The sequence below is a fragment of the Prosopis cineraria genome, unplaced genomic scaffold (assembly GCF_029017545.1).
Source record: "Prosopis cineraria cultivar Desert tree isolate PC_DT_omini unplaced genomic scaffold, ASM2901754v1 PC3, whole genome shotgun sequence".
In the NCBI taxonomy this organism is placed as follows: Eukaryota; Viridiplantae; Streptophyta; class Magnoliopsida; order Fabales; family Fabaceae; genus Prosopis; species Prosopis cineraria.
The window spans coordinates 18,316,721-18,342,242 of NW_026555334.1; the positions used below are offsets into that span (position 1 = coordinate 18,316,721).

Sequence of the window (25,522 nt, forward strand, 5' to 3'; positions counted from 1 at the left end):
AAAATATAGTTTAAATCACGAGAGAACCCAAATCCACACATCAAAGTATAGGGAGCGAAAAAAGTAGTTACAACATGTGAATTTCTTATGGTTGAAAGCAATATTTAATTCCAAGCTTGTCCCCTTCACTCAGCAGAAAGATCTAAATATATGCCATTTTTCCAATTCCAAGCAAAGTTGCAGGTAGAATATGTAGTATGAGTAATGGATTAAAAATCACTTTTTCAAGTAAAGTGAGCTTATCTAGTTCCAAACTTGAAACATCAATAAAGCTAGAAAATCTTGCGTTCTTTACCTGTGGTTCATTCCACGTTAGTCCATTTTGTAAAGCTTTCATAGAATAGTTTTACGTACGTACCAGACTTCATATATATACTATATATATATATATATATAAACCGAAATTAAACAAACCAACCAACAAGATGGCAAATTCCACAAAAGATTTGTTTAACAAACTGAACGAAGCAGTGCAGAAACTGGCAAGCATGGAGAGGGATGATGATAATAAAGATCATCACACTTCATGCCCCAAGATTCAAAAGGTCTTACATCATCAGAGAGGTCGAAAGAAGTTTGCAAAGTATTACTTTCCCAGGTTTGTGTCATTCGGTCCCATTCATTACGGTGAACCACATCTCCAGCTAGGAGAACAGTACAAATATTTGTGGGCGTCAATGTACCTTCAAGGTAAGGACCGAGACTCGAAACATCAAAAGATTCTAGAAAACATCAAGAATCTGAAAGATCTCTATACAAAAGATGCTCTGGGAGATTTCGATGACAACAATGAGAAACTGTCGGTGATATTGTTCGTGGATGGATGCTCTCTGCTTCAAATCTTGCTTAAATTTGATTTCAAGAAAGCAGAAGATCTGAAGATCAAAGCTGACCTACTTGCTCTTCTTCGCCAGGACGTGCTTTTGTTAGAGAACCAGCTTCCTTTCCAACTTCTGAGTCTTTTAGCGAATGACGACAACTTCGTCATTAGAGCTATAGACAAGTTTATTAGTCGCTTTCAACGTTTCACCTCCCATAGACCTGAGGGACAGTCGTCGAGGCAACGATTTATGGAGGAGGAGGAGGAGATTGGTGAGCGTAAGTTAATTAAATAATTCCTATCCATATATATATATATATAAAGAAAATATATAATATAATTGAAGATATATTTTTAATTATGATATTATAATTATTTATATTTATATTTTTATTATGATATTATAATTAATTGAATCATTTACATATATTCAAGCATTTTTTGTATTAGAAGAAAAGAATCAAGCAAGAAAATGTTGTTTTATATGGGTCCACGGTATTCCACGCATGAATCACAGTCACATGATTATTCAATCCGGTTTTGGATTAGGTGAGTAGATTAAATCAACTCATTCATTGAGTGTGTGAATTATAATTATTGAATTTTATTAATATCTGAAAATTATTAAAATATATCTCTTTTAAAAATTTAAAATAATCATTATGATTAGAACAAATTGAAATTCATAAATTTTTTAGTATCATATCTAACAAATTCTTATAGCCATTTAATTAAATCAAATAGTTATTATCGTATTATTATGTGAGATACTTATTAAATAAATAGGCTTAGGCTGCTTACTAGATCTAATTAATCCATCTTTCCTCTATTCACTTTTGTAAATATAGGGAATTCAAAGTTATGATTCTTACCCTTTCTTTTAATGCGTGTGTATATGTATATTCACCTTTGTCCATGGAGTCTACATCTCATTATTATACATAACTTTTCTATGATGTGGGTCCGCTAAATTATTTAACCTCACTTTAAAACTAAAGTTATTAAACGAAGATGAACATAAATGATGGGTCCTATTTCTCACCATGGAATCAACTTTTGTATATCTCTCTTATGAATGATGTCCATGTCTATTTAAATGTGTGAGTGTTGTATATATACGTGAATTCCATAAGCTACCTCTACTTAAAATAAAAAGAGACAGATACAAAATAGTAAATCTACTTTTATAATCTGAGTTTAACAAAAAGTGATATCATTTTTTACCTCTCTATACTTTAGGTGAATTTTAGCGATTAGAATTTGGTGCATGGTAAGTGGTTTGCGATAAAATTAAAAAATGTCGTTTTAGAGTTAAATGCCCAAAAATGACAGATTTTCATCTTCTCACCTGCTGCTTACTGGGTCTGTTTTCAAATTTTATCAAAGTATTATAGTCCGGAAATCCAAGCCAACCGGACCAGTTGAATTATTAAATCATTATCATAACCTGTTTGATACAATTTGATTACGGTTTTAATCATTAATTTTTAAATTAATATAGTCTTACACATATATCTTTACTTTTGTGTAAATGTAAATGCAGGGGATTTAAATAGTGGTGGTGAGGGAAATCGTGAAGAAATTGAGGTGCGGCTAATCCATCCTTCTCCTCCTCCTCATCTTCTTCACCACCTTCGCAGTGAAATGCTGCGTGGCTTTCACCCAAAAGAAACCAAATCAAAACACAAACATAGATCAAGAACATACAGGAACGTCATGGAGCTGAAACAAGCAGGCATTCGAGTTAAGAGAAGCAAGCCAAAAAGCCCTATCGACATCTCATTCCACTCAACTTGGTTCGGTGGAAGACTCAAACTTCCAAAAATAGTCGTCGACCACATCACAGCACCGACGTACCTGAATCTCATAGCGTACGAGACATTGCCGGATTTCCAGAACAAGCACGAGATCAGCTCGTATGTGGAGTTCCTCGACACAATGATCGACCACCCCGAGGACGTGAAGCTGTTGCGAGCCGCCGGAGTTCTGCTGAACCGGCTTGGGAGCGACGAGGAAGTGGCTAAATTGTTTAACACCATAGCCGCAGACCTGAAGACTGATGCTTCCACGTATGCGTATGTGACAGAGGAGATAGAGATGCATTACAAGAAGAGGTACAAGACGTGGCTTTCTCAAGCTTTTCATATGTATTTCAGATCGCCATGGACCATCATTGCATTCCTTGCTGGTTTTTTGGCTCTTTTTCTTACTGCTGCTCAGACTTGGATAACATTCTATCCCCCAAAACAATAATTATTGTTATTCATCAAAACGACAACGTAGATTGGAGAGAAAGATCAGTTTATGTCACATCAAGCCACAAGACAGCTGCTGCTTCTTCTCGAAGGCAATCGTTTTGAGGCAGAGTCAGGAACTGTTTATGTTCTCACTAATAAAAAGCAATTTAAATCAAATAAGTTAATTTATACTTCTTTTGTTTTTTTAGATGCACATATATCACTTGGAGTGTTATCATATGATATGGTATAAATGACATAATTTGGTTAGTTATTGTATTTAACCAATTAATTAACTTTTTGTTTCTCATGAATTATGAATGGCGAGTTACCCTATTTATAATTAAGATATTTCTATAGATTTTATTATGACTAAATTCACTCTAAATGTAAAAACTTTTAAAATGGCCCAACTGGAACATGTTTGAGAATATATAATAAAATAGAAAAAAACTGTCATTAATAAAATGGAATTGAATGGATTGGATGGAACCAAACATGTGCAATCCACAGGAAGAATCCACTTCCATTACACTCAATTTAAGAGTTTTTATAAATAAATATTATGAAAATTACAATAATCATTAACTAAATTTAAAAGTGTTTTTCAGATTAAGAAAAAGGGTAATTACAAAAAAGAAGTTAATCAATAAAGAAATGGTATAAGAAAAAGGCTGACATTAAATTATCAATTTTCTCAATGACGAAAAAATTGATCTCGCATTTTTTTGTCAACCATGAAAATGTTTTATAAGAAATTAAAATAGATCATAAATATTAATTTTAATTTCAGATAACAAAGTTAAAGAGACAAATACTCCCCTAGTAAACATATCATAAAATTATATCTTGCAAAACTTAAAAAGCCTGACTGCAGAAGAAACCATCTGTGATTTAGTTCTCTTCAGCTATGAGAGCATCTTTTATACTCGGTTTCATTAGGATATCCTGATTGAAAGAGACACGGACAAATCAGGTTTCAACATTGTATGTTTACCACCTTCAAGCTGATCAAGTAGCCAACATATGCAAACTTGGGCATAGGTCCTAGCATCAGCTCCCAATCTACCAGAAATAGATGCACATTTGTTTGTAACTGTGCCCTTATGTGTGCACAAAAATTATTGGACTTCAAAGTCTGAGCTCCTGATTTCTGATACAACTTCACCGTGATCATCCTCGTGGAACTTAAAAGAAAGGTTTATGTATAAAAGTAGCTACTACTGATATGTAAGGAAGTATTTTGAAGATAATTTTGAGAGACCAAGCTTAAAAAAAAAAAACACGTTTTATTTGGCAAGACAAAAAGAATTCATGGTCACACACATCCAGAAAAAGGGCAGGGAAAAACATTAAAATGGAGTTTGATTAAACTTGCCCCTTGCTTTATTCATTTGAAGAGTAACTTCAATAACAGAGGTATTTGCAAAAGCTTCATTGGTATCTCCATTTCTGAAGGCAGAAAACACTATTTTCAAACTCAGAATAGGCACAAGTGTTGAAACTAATCTCAGGAAACGTCATTAATTGAAACATGACGATTTATCATATTTCTGCGGCAACAAAAAATCCTCCATTATACAAGCTGAGAAAACCAAAAATCTTGAAAAGCAAACACTACTTGAAAACAAAGCCACGGATTGCATAGTTCCATGAAAGAGAAACCGCCCATTTCTTGAATAACTGGGACGCAATCTATAAGCTGTCATCATTGACAAAGTGACACAGTGGCTTGAATAAATTGGGGGGGGGGGTCGAGGACCATTTTTCATTCCTTGTTGTGTGAAATTGAGGAATTGATTGGATCTGAAAATTATTAGCTCACACGTCGTCATTAAGTTAATGTAGTTACTGAATAAGACAAACTAAACCCAAAATTTTTGTCTGCATTTATTCAACATAAAGTTCACCAGGGTGGCACAGTAATTCTTGCTATTTCTCTTGGTACAGGGAAAGTTTTGTTAGGCAGTGTAGTTTATCCATAACGTTACTTGGAATATTGATAACCACTTAAAAAGCTCTTCATTCTCAACTACACCTGTGATGAATTGAAATTTGTTATCAAGCTCAAAAATAAAGCCAAATTGCATCTGTTTCATGAACTCATAACCTTGATGTATGAGATCATGAGTTCACCGATGTCCATGTTTAAGTGCTAATATCCTTTACTTGCCAAAGTGTAAGTTAAATTTGTAAAAACTGTTTACAAGTTACAACAGCAATAACATGGATAGTAGAAATCAGTTGGCAAATGTTTATCTAATCATATGCAAACAACAGTCCTAAACTTTCATAGAAAATAAAAAGCTTTAGATTATAACGCATAAAAAGATGAGTAAATTCAAATAACAGAATGGACCACACAAAAGTTACAAGCACCAATTGAGAAGGATGGACCACATCGGGAACTTTATATATCAATAAAAGTTTTTACTGAACTCCCTGTTCAAATAACCTCGATTAGAGTTTGCAACATTGATAGGAAAAGAGAAGCAACTATCCCACTCCACAAAAACTGGTTCTACCAGCTACAAGAAAAATCCTGGTAAGAGGGGGATGTTCAGAATAATAGAAGAGGTCAAAGACAATAGCATTTAAAGAATAGGTTAATGATATTTTGATAGCAGTGACACACCTAAAGCAAATACATAGACAAAAGCCTTGAGTGTTTCTACCAACTACCAAAAAAAAAAATGCACAAATAAATATGTTCAGAATAACATATCGAATAATGAGTAAAATTTTGTCAGTTGACATAACAAAAATACAATCCATTCTTCTTTTTAATACAAGTTAGATCAAAACATGTCGGCTATTTTCAAGGATAAAGTAAGCATTCCGTACTTCTGCATCTTCAAGTCACATGCAATATAATGCACAGCAAAAGATATAAATCAACCAACAACAACACATGCTATAGGGCAACACTACAAATATTTCAGACCTTTGCTTATATTCAAACCATTTCATCTCTCGTCAGTCATTGACAAGCGGAAATTGCTAATTCTTAATAGTTTAGTTGACCTATCCAGTCAAATTTATAATGGTTATAATACTACTCATTTTCTGGCATTGGAACTTTATTAGTTTTACACTTCACTGTTTTTGGGTTGCATAATATAGATCAATAGATACATAAACTAATATTGCTAACTAATGATTTTATGATCCTTTCATTAATGCTAATAAAAAGTTTTCAGATAGTATAGCATCTCCTTTAGGCCCAAAAAAATGAAGAATGGAACTTATTTTGGGTCTAAAAAAGAAACACAAATAGATGAGGGGTAAGAAACATATCTCTTATAACCCAGTCTTTTATCGATGATTTTTTTGGGAGGGAAGCCCTCCACTACAGCTTCGCTATAATTGGAGATAAATCTAGACCATCTAGATTTATTTGAATAGTCCAGATTTAATATTTTTTTATTTTATTTTATTAAAATAAAAAATTATATAAACTAAAAAGAATCTTAATAAATCTTTTTTATCAGTTTAGATAGTCTAAATTTAATACATATGATCCAAGTATAATATTAAAAAATTTTAATATTAAAGCTGCACTACCTAGCATATATCTACATAGTTAATTTATAAAAATTAAAAAATTATAATATTATATTGGGATCATATATATTAAATTTGGACTATTTAAGATTATAAAAAGATTCATTAAAATTTTTTATAGTTTATATAATTTTTTATTTTGGGTTAATGAGCAAATAGGACTCTAAACTCTTGCTCAAAAATCGCTCTAGGCCCCAAACTCTTAACATGTGTAAAATAAATCCTAAACTTTTAAATTTGTAGCAAAATAAACCCTGGCCGTTAACTTTTTTAACATTGTTACTGTTCACATGGTACTGTTCACTGTGGGCCCCAATTAATACTAATGTGTCATTGTGAATTAGCACCATAAACCCTAAACTAGTATATTAGTAGTATTCTGAACCCTAAACTATTATGTTAGTAGCATTTTAGACCCTGAACTTTAAAAATTTAAGCAAATTACCCCCATTTTTTATGTATAGAACATTGACTATTATGTTGATCAAATTAGTCTCAACATGGTTTGCTATCGTGAATGCATTTTTGGTTATTGCGAATGACTTATAATTTTATAAAATGACATTTTTTGCCCCCTTTTTTGCAATATTTTCCAAACGATTAGTATCTTATGCTTTCATATACTCTATAACTCTAATTTAATATTATTGTGAATAATGTTTATTTATCTAATGGTGAAAACTTGAAATCCTATTTGAACAGAAGTTTAAATATTACATAATTTTAATTAACCAATTAATTTGATTTTTTAATTCATTGATAAAATCATCAGCTTTTGCATCCATCATCTGTAAAATCTTATGATACTTAAACTTTTTTTCAAATGGGATCCTAAGTTTTCACCATTAAATAAATAAACATTATTCAAAATAATATTAAATTAGAGTTATAGAGTATACAAAAGTATAAGATACCAATCATTTGAAAAAAAAATTGAAAAAAGGGGCAAAAACATCATTTCACAAAATTGTCATTCACCACGGCCAATGATGTATTCACCATGGCGAACCATGTTGAGGCTAATTTAGTCTATATAATAGTTGATGTATCATAGAAAATGGTAGGGGTAATTTGCTTAAAATTTCAAAGTTTAGGATCCAGAATGCTACTAACATAATAGTTCAAGGCTCAGAACAATACTAACATAATAGTTTAGGGTCTGTGGCACTAATTTACAATAACACATCAGCATTAACTGGGGCCCATAGTGAACAGTACCGCATGAATAGTAACGGTATTAAAAAAGTTCATGGTCAGTGTTTATTTTATTATAAATTTAAAAGTTTAGAGTTTATTTTGTACATTTTAAGAGTTTAGGGTCTAGAGAAGATTTTTGAGCAAAAGTTCAGGGTTCTATTTGCTCATTAACCCTTTTATTTTAATAAAATAAAATAAAAAAGATTAATTAGGCCATCCAAATAAATATGGATGGTCCAGATTTATCTCTAGTTGTAACGGAGGGCTTCCCTCAGAGGAAAGAAGCCGAGTTTGATTTTTTCAACATCTACATATGACCAAAAGTTAAACATGTTTACTATCATAATCTACTAACAGATGCCTAACAATCAAATCATGAAAGTCGAAGCCATATGTGCTTATGCCCTTCTCTTGTCTATCTCTTACTATCCTTTTGATTATAAATTTTTTTCTACTCTACAAGAAGTTATTATGACTGCTATCAACTTTTACTTTTTGTATTTCTAGGAAATTTCTATGTCATCATTCACATGGAAAAACAAATAATGCTAGGAAAATGATAATAAAATCCCTCTAAAATATATAAATGATAATTTGGTCCCTTAAAATGCCATAATTTTCCTAAAGTCCTTAAGGACTTTTCTATCATTAATAAATTTATATAAATTTTCAAATTGCCCTTATTGAAAATAAATTATTCACAACTTTCCTTCTTATATTAACAACTTTCTTTCTTATATTCACAACAAATGCACCAACAAATAAGGAATTTAACTTGTGAAGTTGTAATTTGCTGTTACATTATTGTGAATTTAAGAAGAAAAGTTGTGAATATAAGAAGGAAAGTTGTGAATTATTTATTTTCAACAAAGGCAATTTGATAATTTATATAAATTCATTAATGATAGAAAAGTCCCTAGAGACTTCAGGGGACTATGGCATTTTGAGGGACCAAATTGTTATTTATATATTTCTGAGAGATTTTATTGTCATTTTTCCAATACTGCTCGTGCAGTATTATGCAAGGTAACAAACCACATCTATTCAAACCGATTAAAAATAAAGTTATAGATAGATCCAGTCTTACTCATTAGAGCAATTTGATTAACATCCCATGTGGTGCAAAACCACTGGGGAGTTGATGCACAAAGGTTCAAGCCTTAGTTTGGCCAACATTCATTGACAAATAGGGACTTAAAGTAACACATTACAGCACAACTATAACATCCTGAATTTCTTAATCCTAAGTTTAGAGGTTAATCAAGAGTGAAGTGGAAATTAAAGTGGGATTAGAGATTCGGATGATTTATTAGTATTTTGACTTATTTGTGTGTTGTATGAATAGATATGGTTGATAAGAATACGTTTTGGGTCAAAGCAAGTACGCATGGTAAGAATAAATCTCACTGTGCCACACACTGTGGCCTGTGCTGCGTGTACCGCAGCGCATGGACCAGAATTTGCCTTCACAAGTCGTGAATTTTCAAAAATTTTAAGGAGAGAATTTGAGAAACACACAAGATAGAGAGAGAAGAAGGGTTGAGGAGCTAGGTTAAGTCATTTTAGAGTGGTGGAAGGTGATTCAGATCAGTAACTTGCTAGGTAAGCTACATAAAACTCTTACCTTCCATTCTACACAAATTTCTCTGAAAATGAGTTACAGGAAAATTGAATCGATGGAATTTAAGGGGTTTAATTCTTGTCCAATAGTAATAAAAAGGTTCTTAGAAGTTAAATTAGAGTTTTGTGATTGGTTTAGAGTTGAATGATAGAGCTTTGAACCCGAAGGCTCAATTTTAGCCTTTAGAGAGAGAAAGTTAGGGCAAAAATCTATCTTAAGTGAAATAAGACCGGTTGAGGTAATGTAAAGTAGTAATTGGGTAGTTATGGACTTAGAATGGATAAATGGAAAAGAGTTTACGGATGAATATAGCCCTAATTAGTAAAAATGAGTTTTTGGTCAAAATGGACTAAATGACTAAAATGTGCCAAATGTGTTCAAATTAGCATATTGAACGTGTGAGTAAAGAAAGGAAACTTGAGATAAGCTTGTGTGATAGTGAAAATCTATGAGTAATCTTTTTAGTAACAGAAGGGTTAAGGAAATTGAATAACTTCCTTTGTTTGACTGTTCATTGTAACTGTATGTTAGTATGCTATGTAATGCATAAAATGGTTTCCAATTAAGCATGTTTTATAGTATTGAGTGATTGTTGTGTGTGAAACAGATTTTGGTTGAAATGAGCATTGAAATTGGTTTTTATAATGTAAAGTGTTATGTATATATATAATGTGTAAGAAAGTGTTAAATAATGAAAAGGGAACCTTAAATGGTTTGAGAAAGCATGATTTGATTGGTGGGAGTTTATCTGAGAGTATAGGAAATGATAAAGATCATATGGCAAGGTTTCCTTCGTATCCTGTTAGGGTACGGTGTTGGAAACAATTTTCCTTAGTGTGTTGAAAGGTACAGTGCTGGAGAAGATCTTCTGAGTGCCTATTAAGGTACTATGTTAGGGATGAGAGACTCCTTAATATCTTTGTGATACAAGTTAGAGTCAACGATGCCCCATTGTGTGTATTGGGGGAAAACCATAGTCCATATTGTGTGTTAGAACATCTTTGACCATATGATTCTACCATTGCAGGTGAGCTCAAGACTAATGAGAGTGTACATTAATTTGAGATGAGCCTATGGTTTCATGTCGGGGTAATTTAGAGGTTTGGTTGGTAGAGATCATGCTAGTATTTTATGTGATATGATGAAATATCTTAAAATAACATGGAATCATTTGGGATTGATGAAAAGTTTAAAATGAAGTGTAATATGTGATGTAAATACTACTTTATGAGGTTTTAATGATATACTATGCTTACTTTCATATTGTTGCATGTGATAGTCAATAAGAGTGAGTTATTCTATTACTGAGATTTTTATCTCACTCCGATTGAATGTCATATGAAAAATTAGCACACACCAAAAGTTTATCATTTTTGCTGTCAAAATGATAGTAGAATCTAGATAGGTGCACCGTGGGGCATAGTGACACATGTCGTGGTGCACGACATAGACAGGGTGAGCATGTGGCTTTGTGCCATATGCTGCGGTGCACGGACCAAAATTTAGTTTTATTTTGTGTGCTGAATTGCATGCAATTGAGATAAGAATACTGGTGGGTTATGTCCATTATGTAATTGAGGAGTGTATGATTTATTTTCACTATGTTTTCCTCTAATTGCGCTGTGAACTAATCAATTTTGTAAAGTAAGTCTTTGACCGAAGCTTTTGAAATAAAATTTATTATGATGAATGATAAGAGGTAGTGATAACACCATAATCTTCTCTTATATTGTGTGGATATATGAGAGGAGGTTACAACAACCCTAGCAAAACTAATTAAAAATACTTTATAGAAGTTAAAATTTACAACCATCAAACAAAAAAGTTACATTAACATATGCAAACACCTTCCAGCATAAAAGGATATCTAGCAACTTCCAAACTAAGACCTGTCATGAAGTTAGAGACTATCCTCCTTAAGCTTTTCCTCTATTTCATTAGTATAATCACCTCCCATTATATGATATTTGGCTAAATATCTTTATTTGTATCTAGTCATTACTTAACTTGGTTGAATTAATGGGCTTAATCTTTTTTTAAATCGATGATTCAATCCTTATGATATTTTATTTTTTAGATACTACTGAATGCTTTTCATTATGAAGCTTTTCAAGTATGGTAGAACTTTTTTCACTAATATCCTATAATCACCTTACAAAAGTCTCATTGGACAACTTAGCATCTATACTAACGAGACCAACAGGAATTATTTTTCCAATAAAACATAAAATATAATTTTATAATTCATTTCAGGTTAAAAAATTTGAAAAAATTTTCATTTTCAAATCCATTTATTGCATAAACTCATTTAGTGGTACTAGAAAGAAGAAGGAATCAGACCAAAATTTATGCAGTGGAAGCAACAAATATTTGACAAAGCATATCTAGACAAATATTGATTTCTTTAAAGTTGATCCCCATTTTAATATGACCATTATTCAGAGAGTTATTGCAGAGGCAATGGCTTAATCAACTTCCCACAGGAAGACTTGTTAAGTAGTTCTAATATTTTTTTGATGTGCGCAGTAAAATTAGCTATGCCCAGTACTTGTGCAAAAGATAGACTTGCCCATATATATATATATATGTTGTTTCCATTAGAGATGAATTCAATTTCATTGATTCCAATGCAACTTAAAATTTAACACTGTAATTTTACCAAAAAAATATAACGAGAAAAATGCCAAAATAACAAGAAAGGGGCCAAAGTGAATTCCAAAAACATTTAATACAAAATCCATCCTTTCAAGTTAATTTTTACTCACCTCTCAAATATTAAGAGAGAAAAATGCTTAAAATAACAAGAACATGAACCCTATTCCTTCAACTTAAAGGTATTGATGCATCAAGCATGGAAGTAAAAACAAATGAAAGGAGACATGAACAAAAGAAGAAAGTTTGAGACACAAATAAAACAGCATTGTTCTCATCAATTCAGTTAATCATCAATATAATTTCCATTAAATACATCATAACTTACAAATTTCTAACTAAAACCTAACTTTTGTTTTCCAAATTAACTAATTAGGAAAATCTAAATCATATATACTCTTATTATAGGATTGTAGGATTCAATAACATAAATAAATGAATCCAAAAGAAAAAGAAGTCAACTGAAAGTCTTACCTAATACGAATGTCGTAGAGTCTTCCTGACAACCCACATGAAAATAGACTATTAGAGCCTAGACCAAAAGGCACAGTAGATGCACCGAAAAGGAGAGAGATTTTGAGAATGAGAATGGCTTATTATTCTAGCTTCCAACTTAAGCCTCTATTTATAGGCTCAGGGACCCCCTTACCGAAAAGGAATACCTAATCAGATATTATTCCCTTATTATAGGGGGAATAATTTGATTGGGATCATTGCCATTAATATGAGGATAACTGCCCCATTAGCTGTAATATCAATCAGGATATTACTGTGATTTGATCATGATTTAGGTCAACTCATAATGACTCAAATATTCCCAATTAGTGTCATAATAGGCATAATATTCGTACATCTCCCACTCGCACATGATGACACCATCATCTTGTTCAACTCATCTCTTTCCTTTCATACTTGGTACTCTGTCATGACCGCATGGGCACAATGTTTTTGATTTTGGATGTTTTTGTGTAACCTCCTCTCATATATTCACTTAATATAAGAGAAGACTACGGTGTTACCATTAACTCATATCATGTACAATAATCAAATTAATTTCAAAAGCTTCGGCTGAAGACTTACTTTGTAAAATCAATTAAATCACAATTCAATTAGAGAAAATATAGCGAAAATAAATCATACACTTTCCAAATTAATACATAGTGGATATAACCCACCAGCATTCCTAACTCAAATGCATGAAATTCAGCACACAAAATAAAAATGAATGTTGGTCCGTGCGCTAATTTCTCATACAACATCCGATCAGAGTAATTCAAGCGCCCACACGAAGCTTAGACTATATACTAACTAATGAGATAGGTTTGGACATGATCTAATGGTCCAATCAAAATTTGGACACCTAGATGAAAAAAGTCACTTTGTAAAAATTTTACGCACCCAAGCGCTCAAATCAATCCTTTCTCTCATTAGACCATACTAGGCCTTAAACTAAGTCCAAAAAGATCTAAAACACTTGATTGACCATAATTAATCACAATCATAATTATATATCAAAATTTGACCCTTCTACGGTCGATTTTCACAATTTATTAATTTCACAAACTATGTCATTTCTTGGCATAACATAGCCCACTTGGCTACTTTTTAACTCAATCATACAGGCATATGCAATCATATTTATACTATAATCTTAGCCCCTAAATTACTCATTTTATCATAATTTTGGTTTTTGGCTTAAGATTCACCAGCACATAATCACAATACAATCTTAACCCCTAAATTACTCATTTTCTCATAATTTTTCCTTTGGTTGAAGATTCACCAACACAAACAACCATTTCAACTCAAACTTTTTCCAATCAAAGCCCCTTTTGTAATAAATAACACATTTACATATAATCGGGCTTGATTTCACAAAAACACAATTCAATACATGCATACAACCTATGACAACTCATATACACTTATATATACAATCTTTTAATTTACTTTATTACACAAACTCAGAGTACACAGCTTCTCAACTCAAGCCAGTCCAGACTCTCTTCCCTTAGCCTGCTCACTTCCCAGTCCTATAAACATGTAACCACAGGGGTGAGATAAAAATCTCAATAATAGAATAACTCACTCCTATTAACTATCACATACAACAATATGAAAGTAAACATAGTATGCCATTAAAACTTTATAAAGTAGTATTTACATCATATCATATTTCATATTTCACTTTTTATCAATCCTTAAGGATTCCGTGCTATCTCAAGATATTTCATCATATCATAAAATACTAGCATGATCTCTACTAACCAAACCTCTAAATCACCCTAACATGAAAAAATAGGCTTATCTCATACCAATATACACTCTCATTAGTCTTGAACTCACCTGCAAAGGTAGAATTACCCAACTAAAGATGGTCTAATGCACAATACGGACTATGATTTTCCCCTAATACATACAATGGGGCATTATTGACTCCCACTCGTATCATAAAGATACTAAGAAATCTCTCATCTCTAACACAGTACCTTAATAGATACTCATGAGATCTTCTCTAACATAACACCTTTTAAGGCACTAAGGATAATTGTTTCCAACACCGCACTCTAACAGGATACTAAGTAAACCTTGCCATATGGTCTTTATCATCCCCTATACTTGGGTGAACTCCCACCACTCAGATTATGCTTTCTTGAACCATTTAAGGTTTCCTTTTCACAATTTACTTTTTCTTATACATAACATATATATATATATATATCACTTTACATTACAAAATACAATTTCAATATTCCTTTCAACCAAAAGTCATTTCACATACAACAATCACTCAATGCCATAAAACATGCTCAATTCAAAACTAGTTCATGCATTACATAGCATACTAGTATACAATTACAATAAACAATCAAACAAAGGAAGTTATTTGATTACCTCAACCCTTCTATTACTAGAAAGGTTACCCGTAGATTTTCACTATCATAGAAGCTTATCTCAAGCTTTCTTTCTCTACTTACTTGCCCAATATGCCAATTTGAACATATTTGGCACATTTTAGTCGTTTGGTCCATTTTAACCAAAAACTCATTTTTACTATTTAGGGCTATATTCATCCATAAACTTTTTTTTATTTATCCATTCTAAGTCGATAACTACCCAATTACTACTTTATATCACCTCAACTAGTCTTATTTTACTCAAGACAAATTTTACCCTAACTTTCTCTCTCTAAAGACCCAAAATTAAGCCTTTAGGTTCAAAGCTCTACCGTTCAGCTCTAAACCAGTCACAAAGCTCTAATTTAACTTTCAAGAACCTTTTTATTACTATTGGGCAAGAATCAAACCCCTCAAATTCTACTGATTCAATTTCCCTATAACTCATTTTTAAAGAAATTTGTGTAGAATGGAAGGTAAGAGTTATACATAGCTTACCTGGCAAGTTACCGATCTGAATCACCTTTCACCGCTCCAAAATGACTTGACCTAGCTTCTCAGCCCTTCTCCTCTCTCTGTTTCATGTGTTTCTCAATTTCTCTCTTATGAAATTTTCTAAAATTCATGACTTATGAAGGTAAATTCTAGTCGATGCGTTGCGACACATGAAGCATGAGCTGCAGCGCATGGCACAGTGAGACTTCTTCTTATCATGTGTACTTACTTCGATCCAAAACGCACTCCTATCACCCATATATGTTCATACAACACACAAACCAGTCAAAATAACAATTAGTCCTCTAGATCTCTAATCTCACTTTAATTTTCACATCACCCTTGATTTACTTCTAAACTTAGGATTAAGAAATTCAGGATGTTACATTGTGCCTTAGAAATCTTATGACAAGACCAATGTATAAGGTCATCCTGTTGTACTCCTGTGATGTAGTTGTAAGTTTCCTCTCCTTATATTCACCCATACACATTATTCATGGCTCATCTAATCCCTCTCAAGTTGACTAATTTAACTCAGATGGCCTTCTATTATGCTTAGTACCTGCACTAGTAAATTCTTATCTTGCAAGAGACATGTTTTAGACACTAGCACTCATTGTGTGTTTCAGGGTTAATCTTCTTTTGAACCATATGTCAATCAAGTTTGATTTAGTCACTTTCCCAATACTCAGCCCTTTAGATTGAATCATTTTATGACTATAAGGTACGAGCTAAAATAGCTATCACTAAGTCATTCTCTCATGACATTGTCCAAGTCCTAAGGGTACTATAAAAGGATATTCTCCTTTCTAAGACTCATACAATGATAGAATACTAATCCTCTATCCACTTCATTTCTATTGCGGTTAAAAATAAGTGCATGCAATACGAATTGTGCAGTATTCTAAGTTTCTTAATTAGGAATTTTCAGTATTTCCAAGGGTAATTTGGCTAATTTGGGTAAACTATTAATTAATGAGATTTATCATAGACTAATATAATTTTTAAATCCTTAGATAGTCTTAGAAGAGGGCTAAGTAGATGTTCGAGCTGGCCATAGCATGAAAGGGAGTTTAAATTTTAGTGTGGCTTTCTGTGCCATGCACCACGGTGGGCATGTCAATACGTCGCGGTACACATGCAAAATCAACACTTATTAGTTTGTAAAAATAGACTGGAAATAAAAGAGAGAAAGAAGGAAAATGAGAGAGCAACGAAGAGGAGCTCATGGTCTGCTAGGGCACAATTCCTAGGCCACGTTAGGAGCATTTAGAGCTTGAATCACCATTAGATAAGTTATATATTCCCTCTTCTCCCTCTTTTATGTGAAAATCTAGATTGATGGGGCAATGAGGGCTTTGATTTTGGTTTTCTTAGGTTTAGACTGAACCCATTAGTCCATTTAAGGTCTTGAGGAGTTAAATCAAGCTTCTAATCCTAAGTTTATGAGTTTTATAGTGATTGGAAATTTTTGTTGAGGGTTTGGACAAACCCTATGTATAATTTAAAGATTTTGAGACAATGTGGGATATTGGTTAGTGATTTTAGTGTGTTAGTATGTTTGATAGGATGGTTAGAGTATTTAGGAATGGTTGGTATTGTTAAGAAAGGAATTTAAGTATTATGAGTACTTAGAACCTAGTGAATTTAAGGTTATCCAAAGTGATAATCGATGATTATCACTTGATTATGTAGATTGAGCATTCCTCAAGCTACATCATGTATATATAACATGTAAAGCTAATGTTGAGCCACAATAAACCTTTCGTGTGACAAAGGGTTAAGGTAACCATATAGTTTATTATATTTATTAACTATTATAACTGTGTAGAAGTAAATGTAAAGTGAGAAATTTGTTGTTTAAGAATTTTGTACATGATTTGAAATTGAAAAATGATTTTTACCATGAACATTAGTTTGTGAAATGAAATTTGAAAAGTTATTGATTTCAATAGATATGTACATATATATATGATATGAAAGTAAAAGTTGGGGAAATGTGGATAAGCAGTGATAAGTGTGAAAAAGCATGATCATAAGGGATGGGAGTTCATCTGAGATGTGTGGGATGTGTGTGTGTGGAGATATGTGAGTGATAAATCCATATGGTTGAGCTGGCATCATGGGACATCAAGTATAGCATTATACAGGCTAGTACCATGGGTAATCTAGTACAGCATATTATAGGACTATTATCATATGACATCCAGGCAGTCTGGCAACTTCCTAGTACTCGTTAGGGTGTGGTTAGGAGTCAATGATGCCTCTACCACAAGTGTGTGAAGAGGAAAAAATCATAGTCTATAAGTGGGTCAAATTACCTTTGGCCGACTATTTCTACCACTGAAATTGCGCTGAGGTTAACAAGTAACTGGTCCAGGAGAGCTTATGATTTCATCTCGAGGAGCATTGGAGGTTTAGTGGTTAAATGGTCATGATAGTATGTAATTGTATGGAATTGTTGCGAAAAGATAAATTTATCTCATAATTTAATATACGTGATATTACCTTAGTTTTAATACTTTAACATGGTTATTTGTGGTAATAAGCATTTAATGAACTATATTAGTTACTGAGATGTTTATCCCACCCTGTGGTTATATTTTATAGGTAAAGGTTTCGATAGGGGTAAGCGGAAGGAAAGGGCGTCTAAAGAGTGAAGAGCATAGTTGTATAGCTCTTTCCTTTCCTCTTTTTTAGGTATTGTAACAAATATCATCATTACATAATGCCAACTTAGGAACATGACATTATTGTGATTATCACTTGTATGAATTTGTGATAAGTATGCATATATTAGCCCAAGGTTGATGTTGTGTGTGCTTGGCCAAGTTACAATTATTAGTAATAAGATTGAAGTAATTTATGTGCCAAAATCACCAAATTGAGAAGTGTGTTAAATTGAATCCAACCCTTTGTGCTATTAACAAATGAGGATTTGGTGGTCATTTTGAGTGTGATTTCTTATTTGTGTGATATAGATGAATTAAAATGTTGTGTGTGGTCTATTTGAGGTGGTCAAAGTGTCTATCGGGCTAATGGCATTTGCATTGTGAGTTGTACACCTTTGTGTGTGTTTTAGGTGAAAACGAACCACTTTGGGTTCAGGTGTTCATCTTTTTAATGGATAATCATTTAAGTGTGAGACTGGTGCCATTAGCTAGAGGGCTCAAAGATCTTTGTGTGAACACTTGAATCATTCAAATCAAACACCAAATAGCGAAATGGTGCATTTTGGAAGTTTGAAGAGCTGTTATGACAGCAATGTGCTATCATGACAGGATGTGCACACCGCAGCTCATGGCAGTTGTGCTGCGGTACAAGTGGCTTTCAAGGGACTCGTCCCTCTATGCCATCCACCGCGACAGACAAGCTAGATTTTTTAAAAAAAAAGGCTTATTTTAACTTATTTTGAAGTAGTTTGATTTCCATGCTTCCGCATTTATCCTTAATTGATTTTGAACTGTGGTTTAAACTTAAACAACAATATTTTAAATAGTGTTTTCTTAGGATCCCATTATTTTAAATTAATTATCTTTTAAACATTTGGGTTGTGATAACCTTTACTTGGGATTTTATTTTATCCTTGTTACCACAACGGCGTGTATGAGTGTTGTCTTTGTAATGTTAAGGTAGACATTACAAATTGCATGCTACAGTATCCCTCTTTCTTAGAGCATATGTCGATTTTGATTTATCAACACCATTCAAACTTAAGTCCCAAGTACTTTTAGTATCTAAACTAGAATTTCATGAATCACTCATGATGTCCTTATTTGATGAATTCCTTACCTGGCTATAGGTATCATAAATTATGAGTATCTATAACTCGATCAAAACTTGTGTTCTAGTTCTCATCTCTTTGTTACTATTTGAGGCAATATTAGTCATGCGATTCTTCTTGACCCTTCCACTACTCTCATTAAGTAGGTGGTGATCACTTTAAGTCTCATCTACAATGCTCCACATGAGCATAAAAAGTAGTTATTCATATGAGAAAACCAACCTTTCATCTCGTACGACAAACTAATATATTGTATACAATTGTACTCATGTTTACTAAGTCGAATGCATGATTTTATTCATAAAATAAGTTCAAATACATTACAATCTATGCATACCCAAAGCCTTCACATGTTTCGGGATCTTTGGCTATGGGTTTAGTGAGGGGATTAACTAGTATCTTATACATAGACAAGTATTAAACATTGAATTGCATTTTAGCAATCATGTCTCTAACAACATGATATTTTATGTTTATATGTTTAGTCCTATTATGATACTTAGGGTCCTTATATAAGCTATGGTTGCTTGGCTATCACAGTGCATCAAAATGGGACCTTTTCTCTACAATTCATTCCTAGCCACTCTGGGAACCTCTTGAGCCACCCAACTTCTTGCACCGTAGTAGAGCACGCTACATACTCTAATTCTATGGAGGACAGTGACACACACATGTAACATCCTGAGTTTTTAACTTAGAACTTTTAGTGTTTAAGAAGGGCATAGTGGTCAAATTAGAAATTTATGAATTAATAATGTATTAAGACTTTGATAATGTTTTTGGACCTTTAGGCAACCTTGGAAATGTGTTAAAATGGTTTATGGGTTAAGGGGGCTTAAGTGGGAGGTCAAAGTGGCACAAGCCACTTGCTGTAACATGTGTTGTGGTATATATGCCTTGCACCGCAGTGCACGGCCAGTTCCTTGATTAAATCAAAAATGAAATGCATTTGATTTTAGAGGGGGAAAAGGAAATGAGAGAGGTGATGGAAGAGGCTCTAGATCAACTAGCGTATGACTTTAAGAGCACTTTGAAGGCAATACAGGCTTGAATGATCCTTAGGTAAGTTCCTTTTTCCCTCTCCTTCCCCATTATGCAAAATTTCTATTATTTTAGAGTAATGTAGGGTTTGATTTGTGCTTTCTTGGGTTTAGACTGAACCCATTACCTTAATTATGGTCATAGGAGTTAAATCAAGCTTCTAAACCTAGGTCTATAGGTTTTTTAGTGATTTGGATTTTTTGGTTAGGATTTAGACAAACCCTAAGTAGAATTTAGGAGTTTTGGAACAATGTGGGTATCAAATTTGTGTTATTAGTGTGTTTAGGTGATAAATAGAATTAATAGAATGTATTGGAAGTGTTGATATTGTTAAAATGGGATTTTTGGGTATAATGGGTGCCCAAATTTAGTGATTAAAGGTTTAATTAAAGTAGTAATTGATGACTATCGCGTAATCATATAGATTGAGTATTGCCCAAGTGTTATTACGAGTGTGGAACTTAGGGAGCACATATTAGACCGCAATAATCCTTTTTGTGATAAAAGGGTTGAGTGACTAAAGTTGTTGCGACCCTAGTAAAATAGTACTAAGTTACACAAATGTAGTTCTAGTGTGAACCTAGGTTGATCTTTATGAGAAGGCTCAGTTAGACAAGCTTGATTGAAGTGTGTTACAAGTTAAGAGGAGTTTGGGACAAATTTAGGTTCAAAACTAATTATGCTAATAAACTTCATTCTAGAGTAAATGGAATAGGTGAGTGAAAACCTATTAAAAGTAGGAACTCCTATGTGTATTTGATCACCAATCCTTGTTTGATTACAACCTAGTTAGTTTGGTCTCCTTTATATATCTTTGGGTTTAGTCACTTAGTTATATTCATTAAGACTTAGCTAATCCCTTGACCAACCTTAATCCAAGATTATGGTTTTAGAGTGAGCCATAGTAAAGGTAGTAAGAAGCCCAACCAAAGTGTTACAAACATGAGTCAATTAGGTCAATCATATATTAATGGAATCAACATGCTCAAGATTATGATTCATGAAGATATTCATATGTATTTAAGTTGGCAAGATTATAACAAGCAAAAAAACATGTTAATCTCATCTAGCTATACCAAGATTATGGATAAGCTTAAGAAGGTTGAAATTATGTCCTCAAGGTAACAAAACTCTAATTGCAATAATCATCACTCAATCACATGTATCATCATTTGAAATTACAAGATTAAAGAATCATATAAATTTATGATTCTAGAGATAGAAAAGTAGAGAGAGAAATTCAAATCTAGCTTGAAAATAATACAAACTCAAGGTTTCTTCCTCCACATAGTAGCTCTTTCAAGAACCTTACCTTACATCTTCAAGTGATCACCAAGATGAAGCTCTAAGATTATTATCATCTTCATCTTGAAATCATCTAAGAGAAACAAGTTTGGATCCTTATGAAGCTTTAGGTTATGGAGAGGAAGATGAGAGGAAGAGAATGATGTGATTTTTGTGGAATTTGGATGGTTAGATTGAGAGATATGGAGGAGAGAGAGTAAAAGTATAGAGAGAAAAGTGAGAGAATTTGATGAACTTGAAGATGAAAATATAAACAAAGGTGTGAATGATCTAAAAATTAATCTAATCCCCTAGTAAATTAGTGTTTGGCCAAAATTCTATGTGTGTGACTTGCTAAATAAGTTGCCACAAAACTAAACACAAGTAATCAGGCAAGGTAAGGTTAAGGGTAATTTAGGTTACAAGTCAATTTGGGTGAGAATTCCAATATTGCTCTTCCCCTTAATCACATTAGAAATCATGCCCAAGATGTCTTTAAGTCAGATCTAAATTTGTCTTCAAAGCCTCTTAACCACATTACAACTATCTTAAGCTTTAACAAGTCAACTCGTACCCTTGTATGCAAGTGCATGGAAAACCTCATGTGTTCTTCTCCAAACCTTGCAATTCATGCCTCATTTTGCTCAAATCAGGTCTGAATCACATGTCCTTTGAGGTCTTCATGTGCCGAGCCAAATCTTGAACCCAAGCCTCTTCTATGTAAAGTGTTACCTAAGATAATAATATAAAATTTGACTAAGTTATTTGCATATGTGATACAATATGAAAATATTCAAACCCTAATATCTTTTTGTATGAGGCTTCAAAATCTATTCAAAACTTCACAAACATACATGAAAATATATAAACATATATAATAATATGAGTTTCAAAGGCTCATCATTAAAATTAACTCTTTTTTATATATAATTTAAATTAATAAAATATTTAAATCTAATGAGAGATTTCAAGAATCCTCGTTGAGATTTAAATTAAGTACATCATCATGTGGGATAATAAATCCTCACAGATGTTGTGATTATCACTTTGTATACAGTAAATAAATAAACAAATTCTTGTAAATAAAATAAAAAAATATTTTAAAAAATATTTTTATATATTTTCTTCTGTTTTTTTATCCGTCCCCTCTCTAGTTTTCTGTCCTTCTCCCGTGTCCCTCACTTAGTGTTTTTTCATCTGTTTTAAAGTAGAAATAGGGAGACTTGTGTGTGAAGAGCTTATGTGCTTGCAGCTCGTGTTTATACTCTCTTTATGTGCGTTTCTTCTCTGTGTGTATCAGCTGGCATGTCTCTACTCTGTTTCTTTTCTGCATGTGTTTCCTTTCTCTTGTTCGATCTTTTCTGCATCTGCTGTGTCCTGGCCAAAAGTCTATGTATGAATCATGGTTGCTTGTTGCTCCTTCTGTTGTGTTTTTTTTCTGCTCTCCAGCTTTTCTACTCGTGTGTGCTATTTCTGGTTTGTTTTCTATCTGCAAGTTTGCCCTCCCTCTCTCACTTTTGCTCTTCTTTTCTGCTATAACATACATGTCTTTCTCTCCTTATGTTATTCGTGTACTTTCGTATATCTTTTGCTCTCTCTCTCTCTCTCTTTTTGTTTTAGTCTGCTCCTCTCTTCTGTCTTTTCGTTTGCATGCATGTTGGTTTAAGTCTTTTGGCTGTGGTGAAATTACAACATTTCACCACAACCTTTAATTAATTAAAATTTTTATCAATGTTTATTATTATTATTATTTTTGAAATTAGATTAAGAACAAAATTCAAGGAGAGAAATTTAAACATAGTTGGGTCTTAAAAATTAATTCCCAATATCTTTAAATCGTTGGGATAATTAGGAGAGATTTTTAAAAATTTTAAGCAAGATTTTTGATTTTGTTGAATTTTTTTTTGAAAATATAATCCTAAAAAAGGATTAAGTTTCATTTTTGTATTTTTCATATTTTTTAATTATTTATTATTAAATTTTAAAAATGCCCAGAAAAATACAGTGTTCACAATTATATTATCACCCCTTTATATTACTGTGAATTCAGGGTTTTGATGTCTAAATTTTGTATGGACTATAGTTGTTGTGATATAATTGGTTTATTAGGTTGTGTATGCTCCATTTGAGTTGGTCCAACTGATTCCAAGGTTATTAGCACTAGGTTGTGGGTTTTGGATACTCTTGTGTGTGTTTTGATTAGAAAATGGATCAATTTGGGTTTAGTTGTCCCATTATTAATGGTTGAGTGTTTAGGTGTGAAACCAATGCCAATATTAGAGGTCTTGAAGAGCTACTTGTGGGCACTTGGATTACTCAAATCGAATGTCAGATGGTTAAATGACAAACTTTAAAAGTTTGCCAAAGGAGCTGCTATGACAACAGAACTATCGTGATAGCAAGAGTGTGCCGTGGTGCAAGGCAAGTGCACTGTGGCGCATTACATAGAGAGGAATGTGTTTCCTCTACGCCATCCGTTATGGTAGACTGTGTGTTTCCTAGAATTTTCCAGATTTCTCGTTTGTTGCATTTAAGGGTTATAAATGATTTCGATGCTTCCACTACTTTGTTTAACTTGTTTTAAACCATGGTTTGAGCTCAAACATTCTTTTAAAAGGCATTTTTCTTAGGATCCCATTATTTAAACTATTTATTTTCTAAACCCTTATGTTGTGATAACTTATGGAGGGAATTTAATAAATCCCGATTATCATAACAGTGTGTTAGAGTGTTGTTCTAGTAATGTCAAGATGGTCATTACAACATGTCTGTTTCTTGCTGCTCTAAGAGATGGCTCTAATTTTCAACAAGAATGCATATCCTGAAGTCAAATTTGCTTATCTATATCTCCTACCCAGTCAACATTGGTGTAACCTTCCAAATGCGCCTTGGTAATACAGCTCATAGTATATAATGCCTTTTAGGTATCTCATTATTCTCTTCATAGCTTCTCAATGGTTGACCCCAAGTTCGTACTAGAATTAGCTTAAAAGTTCGATCGCAAAACATATTTAGTTGTGTACACAACATTGCATACATTAAACTACCAATTGTGCTTGAGTATGGAACTTACCTCATATGCTTAATGTTGAACTCCTTAGTGGGATACATTTCCTCACTAAAGTTATGACCTTTGACTATAGGGATATCCATGTGTTTGCAAACTCTCATGTTGAAATGTTTAAGGATTTTCCTCACATAAGTCATTCGTGACAAAGATAAGTATTTTCTTGAACAATCTCTATTTATCTTGACTCCTAAGTTATACTTTTCTTTTCCCATGTCTTTCATTTCAAAATTTAAAGATAACTAATCCTTGATTGTTCTAACCACCTTTATGCTACTCCCGGTTAATAGTACATCATCAAACTATAGGGATAATATTACAAATTATTTCCCAAATTGCTTGATGTATATGCAATGGTCTTCTTAAATCATTTCAAAGTTGAATGAGGTTCTAGCCTTATGAAACCTTAGGTTCCATTGCTTGGATGATTGTTTCAACCCATATATGGATTGAAGAAGTCTACATACTTTGTGCTCATTTCTTGTTTATATGAAACCTTTCGGTTACTCTATAAAAATTTCCTCATCCAGCTGCCCATTAAGAAGGCAATCTTTACATCCATCTAATGTAACTTCAAGTCTAAGCTTGATACCATAGCTGGGATTAACTTAATGGAGTTAAAATGCACAACTAGTGAGAAGGTATCTTGATAACCACACCTTCTCGTTATGTGTACCCTTTAGCCACCAAGAAAACTTTTACTTTGTCAACTGATCCATCAACCTTTCTTTTGTATCTAAAAAACCATTTGCTCCTAATGGCCTTTCAACCTAGTGGTTGATCAAGCAACTCCCAAACTTGGTTGGTTTTTATGGAATACATTTCCTCTTACATGGCCTTCTGTCAATTCTCATTAGCAGGTC

At 32.9% G+C, this 25,522-nt stretch overlaps 1 protein-coding gene across 1 annotated transcript; it reads left to right on the forward strand.

Annotated features, from left to right (window-relative positions):
- Positions 1-425: 425 nt before the first annotated feature.
- Positions 426-3,073, forward strand: LOC129305430 (UPF0481 protein At3g47200-like). Its single transcript, XM_054945462.1, has 2 exons — positions 426-1,098; positions 2,364-3,073. Exons 1-2 carry the CDS (start codon positions 426-428, stop codon positions 3,071-3,073), a joined length of 1,383 nt encoding a protein of 460 aa, XP_054801437.1.
- The last annotated feature ends 22,449 nt before the right edge of the window (positions 3,074-25,522 follow it).